This window comes from Pinus tabuliformis, chromosome 2_1, assembly GCF_031772625.1.
Source record: "Pinus tabuliformis cultivar Carrire ecotype Pingquan chromosome 2_1, CPIR1, whole genome shotgun sequence".
In the NCBI taxonomy this organism is placed as follows: Eukaryota; Viridiplantae; Streptophyta; class Pinopsida; order Pinales; family Pinaceae; genus Pinus; species Pinus tabuliformis.
Window position 1 is genome coordinate 524,894,541 of NC_142299.1, and position 4,724 is coordinate 524,899,264.

Genomic DNA, 4,724 nt, shown 5'->3' on the forward strand with positions numbered 1-4,724 from the left:
CTAAAACATGGTGACCCAAGCATGAAATCCATGCTTTAATAGGTCAAAATAATAATAATAATAATAATAATAATAATAATCTTCTTTATTACTTTGACAAGTACATTACATGATGAATCAAGTACATTATTGAAGACCGAACATAGTTACATTTTCCAACATTTAGGGGAGTGGGGGCCATTCACTTAGTCATGGTTCTGCTTGTGGATCCACATCCGAGATCAAATGATTGACCTTCAACTAGACCAAATCAACGAAATGAGGGGAAGTACCCCCATGTGGTATGGAGAAGATGGGAGGGGAGGGGTTACTTAATTAACGTTCCACCATGCCACCTCCAAATGCTACAGGGTGAGGCAGACACATGACAGTCACGATGGCTACCATGTCAATATACCAATCATGAAACCATGATATGTGAACATCCCTATGGCCAACGTATCAACCTCCCAACCACATCATCCTGTGGCCACGTAATCATGTCTTATGCCCCACCTCGCCCCTTGGCTAAATTCCTCAAAAATTTACACTACGATTTAATGAGGGTGTCTGGTCCCAAATCCATGTGAATGCCATGATTTCCACCCTTTATTGGAATTGATGTGTATTGCAGTGTCGCAAGTGTGTTGTTGATTGGAATTAATGGAAACCTGGTTTCTTGGATATGCATGTGTATGTGTGGTTGCAGGTAGTTTGTGTATGGTTGAGGTGTAGATGGTCCTTGGTATGTCTACTAGCTTGGACTAGCTTGGATATGTGATGGATGGTCCTTGGCATGTCTAATAGCTTGGAATATCTTGGAGATGTGATGATCCTCTTGATCATGTCACTGCATATGTATCCTCTTGTCAAAATCCATGAGTAGTTTTTTTATTGGCTTGCTTGTCGAGCAATAATTTTGATGTGAATGTGTCAATAATAGGTGCATTTATAGGTGACTGCTTATGATTTTCTTAGGTTAGTTGTCCAAATGTGTAGAAATTGTTTTTCAAACTATGCATCTAATTCCTGAGATCAAATGAGTGTTAATCTACTCCTTGTCAAGCGCGAGGCTGAGTTTACTTGCAATGGTTTCTGTCCTTGTTCAATTGTTTACAAGTTGATATGTATTTTTATGTATAAATACTGCTTGGCTGTTGATTTCATTTTTCAGACATAGATGAGTATTACGCTTAATATGCCTCCATTAGAAAGGTTTCTTGAACTTGCTGCTTCTTGTGCTCTAAATTATTTTGAAATTGCTTACAAAGTTGTTTTCAAGACTTTATGGGCTTCTAATTGGTTGATTGTGGTCCTTAATGACATGTTTGGTCTTGTTTCTTGCAGATGTTGTGGAAAAATTGCATAGCCAAAGGTAAATGGATGCTTTACGGTTTGTCTTTGCATTTGGGCTCGTAGAAAAGTTTCCACCAGTGCCTTTGTTGAAGGCATATCTCGAGCATCAAAGGAAAGCATCAGAAGAAATAGCAAAAAAAGGAAAAGATCATGTTGGGTCACTGGTATGTTTATTCTTATTGGTGTGGTTCATGCTCCCTTTTTAGTATAAACTATCAAAATATTAACTTGTCATTAGACATATTCTCTGAACAATTCATGTCTTATTGCAGAATTCAGCAGCCTCAAAAGAAATTCATTCATTGAACAATGTAATAAAGTGCATTGAAGTGCACAAACTTGAATCACAGATGCCTACCAAAGATCTTCAAAAACGTGTGGCTCAGTTACAGAAAGACATGGAAGAGAGGAAAAGATCTGCAAAAGCCATTAGGACTGAGACTAAACGGGCTCGTCTTAACAGTGATAATGGTGGTGGTGGTGGTACTGTTCCTGGTTCACTGTTCCCTAAAACTACCCCTTCCAGTGCCTTTACCCTTCCCAATTCTTCTTCGCTGCTACCTAAAACTACCCCTCCTAGTACCTTTACACTTTCCAATTCTTCTTCGCTGCTCCCTACTAAACCTACCCATCCCAGTGCCTTTGCCCCCTCCAATTTCTCTGACTTACAACGTCCTGCTCCAATGGCCAGTATCCCATCTTACAATTTACCTGGTCAGGGTGTATATGACAGGGGAAGCCAAGACATATCCAGTATCCCATCTTACAATTTACCTGGTCAGGGTGTATATGACAGGGGAAGCCAAGATATATATCGATCAGCCTATGATGTTGGAAAGAACCCATCATCTTTGTCTAAATCTCATTTATATCCATCAGAAAGTCTACAATCATCTTTGTATGGGGTTGGCTCCTATCATGGATCAACCAATTATGGAAGTTATAATATTGGCAGTGGTGTGCCTCCAACAACTTCTTACCAGTCTTCATATTTACGTTAGGTCTGCTTTATTTGGTATTTTGGAAACCATGTCCTGAGCTGCTGATGCGGACTGAACTGCCTACTAAATGAACTTTGAAGTAATCACTTTTCAGTTACAGGTCTAGGAAGCATAACGTTTTCAACAAATCCAAATGTAATTTTTTTATTTTGGTCATGGGATCGGCCACATAGTTTTGCTGAATTATCTGCAAGTTGTTCTTCTTAGCTTTATTTGGATGCAAGGATTTGCCTTTGAAAATGTACCTGCCTAATTTGCCCTAGTGGTCAATGTAATTGCTAAATATGTTTTTTGTTTTTGCTCTATTGAAATTTTGTCTGGTTGCTAGCATATCACGTCATCGGTTCTGTGACAAGTTTGTTTGGCATGTGTGCCAAAATTGTATGAATTGATTCTTTGTTGGTAACTGCATAATCCATATGGCCAATTCCAATTTTCAATTTTAGGGGCTACTGTTTTATCTCCTATTTATGTAACTTTAAATTAATAAAAGTAATCTCACCGGTTCTACAGAAACATCACCAAATTTTGGTTTTTGTTGACCGGAGGCATGGATTTTAAGTTCTAATTTTGAAATTATTAGAGAAATCAGTTTTTGTTTCTGGGAAATGTATCTCAAAATGTTATTAGTGAAATCTCTTTTATAGTGATTTGATAATGGAGTAGTATCTATGTTGTCGTCATCTTCTTTTCAATTGTTAGAGAAAGCTCTTCTTTTTTAAGTTACTACTGAATTCTCGTTTCTTTTTCTAAGTTACTACTGAAATCTCTTGTTAAAGATTATTAGGAAAAAGTTGTTTCTTTAAAACTGGATTGGATTCCTCGATTATGAATTGTTGTTTTTTCTATGGTCTTGATTAAAAAAAAAGGAATGGTCTCTTTTTCTTTTTAGGTTATTATTCTTTAAAAAAAAATATCAAATGAATTTTATGCAGTTGTCTATAACGCGACTTTTTGAAAGCCTTTTCGGCGGGTTTTTCCGGTCGAAATCCGGCAGGAATTTATTGGAATCCCAAGTTTGATAGCTAGTTTCTGCACAATGAAAGCGTCCCAGGGGTTTTCGAGGGTGCTGAATCCAAATATGCAATTAAAAAACCATTTTAACTACAACAAATCAAGATTTAACCTCAATTTCTTCCGCCGGATTCCGTCACCGGAATCTCCAAAAAGTCGCATTATAGACAACTCCGAATTTTATTCTTTCTTTATGAATAAGTTCAGTTCAACTGTATCCATGGGGAATTTCATTGGGCTAAGGAAGATTAATGGAGGTATTGCTATAGTTCCTCCAGACCCAATGAGTAGGTCGACTTTGCCGTGGAGTGGTTAGCAGAGCAACATGAAGCAGCATCACGTAGAGCACCAACAGTAGCAGCAACAACAACAGAGGCAGCAGAGCCAAGCATACCTGTGTGCGACAAAGGGAAGAGAAAGATTGTTAATCACATGGAGGAGGAGAAAAGATGAAAGTTTCGAGCAGATCCACTTGTAGAATAAGCAGCTATGGATATTCAGGCAAAGAGGCAGTAGCGCGACAAACAAATCTTGTGAAGATAGAGGGATAAGAAGAGAATGGAAGAAATAGAGAAGGAGTTGCATGAGTTGAGGGAGTAACTCCGGAAAGAACAAGAGCTGTGCCAAAAGGATAAGGACGTCCAACAACAACAAATACAACATGGGGCACAACATGTGTAGACAGACGAAGCAATGCCTGTACAAGTAGCTGATTCATCTGAACAACTAGCATCAGGTGAACAGGGTGAACCATTGCAAGGGCAAGACTTTTCTCATGAGATAGAACAGGGACTTCAATAGTTGCATGCAGACATGGAGCAATAGGAGTTGGAATAGGATACCGAAATCATGCCTCACCACAAAGAGGTCGACTCACCTGCTTCAATGCATCCAGATGATGAGCAAGTCTTGAATGACCAAGGAGGCACTAAGATCCTTGGCGGTCAGCTGGAAGTAGAGATGTGCAACATCTCCTTTGACGAATCTCATCACAGAGTTGTGCATTCTCATAGAGTACCAACTTTTGAGGACCAAATATCCCTCGTGCAAGTTGAAGAACTAGTGATCGTGGCTGATGTGCACAAGCATCCAACTACTTTGGCCTATGCAACCAAAGTGTATGCCGAAGCCACTAGCTCAAGTGTTCATTTCCTCATAGCTGAGAATGAGCGCATGGCTTTGGAATTACATGTGGCCAAGCAAGGAGGAGAATTGGTGACAATGTCCGCTTGAGCTGAACTGAAGAAGGCAATACTAGATGAAGCATTGTCCCTTGACATAGTTATGCAAGCATTGTACTCCAAGTTTGGTACCATGCACCAAGAATTCATCCATCTCAACGGATGGTAGCAACGATGTTCGAGAAGAGCATGG

The 4,724-nt window shown here is 39.3% G+C and overlaps 1 protein-coding gene across 1 annotated transcript; it reads left to right on the forward strand.

Moving 5' to 3' along the window:
• The first annotated feature begins 1,329 nt into the window (after positions 1-1,329).
• Positions 1,330-2,781, forward strand: LOC149201260 (uncharacterized). The gene is made up of 2 exons (XM_089402908.1): positions 1,330-1,499; positions 1,608-2,781. Exons 1-2 carry the CDS (start codon positions 1,359-1,361, stop codon positions 2,334-2,336), a joined length of 870 nt encoding a protein of 289 aa, XP_089259034.1. The 5' UTR covers positions 1,330-1,358; the 3' UTR covers positions 2,337-2,781.
• The last annotated feature ends 1,943 nt before the right edge of the window (positions 2,782-4,724 follow it).

Excerpts from the sequence above, each read along its gene's own strand:
- LOC149201260 (XM_089402908.1), top strand. The coding sequence starts at position 1,359 with ATGGATGCTTTACGGTTTGTCTTTGCATTTGGGCTCGTAGAAAAGTTT. Across the intron at positions 1,500-1,607 it reads AAGATCATGTTGGGTCACTG|AATTCAGCAGCCTCAAAAGA; the intron begins GTATGTTTATTC and ends GTCTTATTGCAG.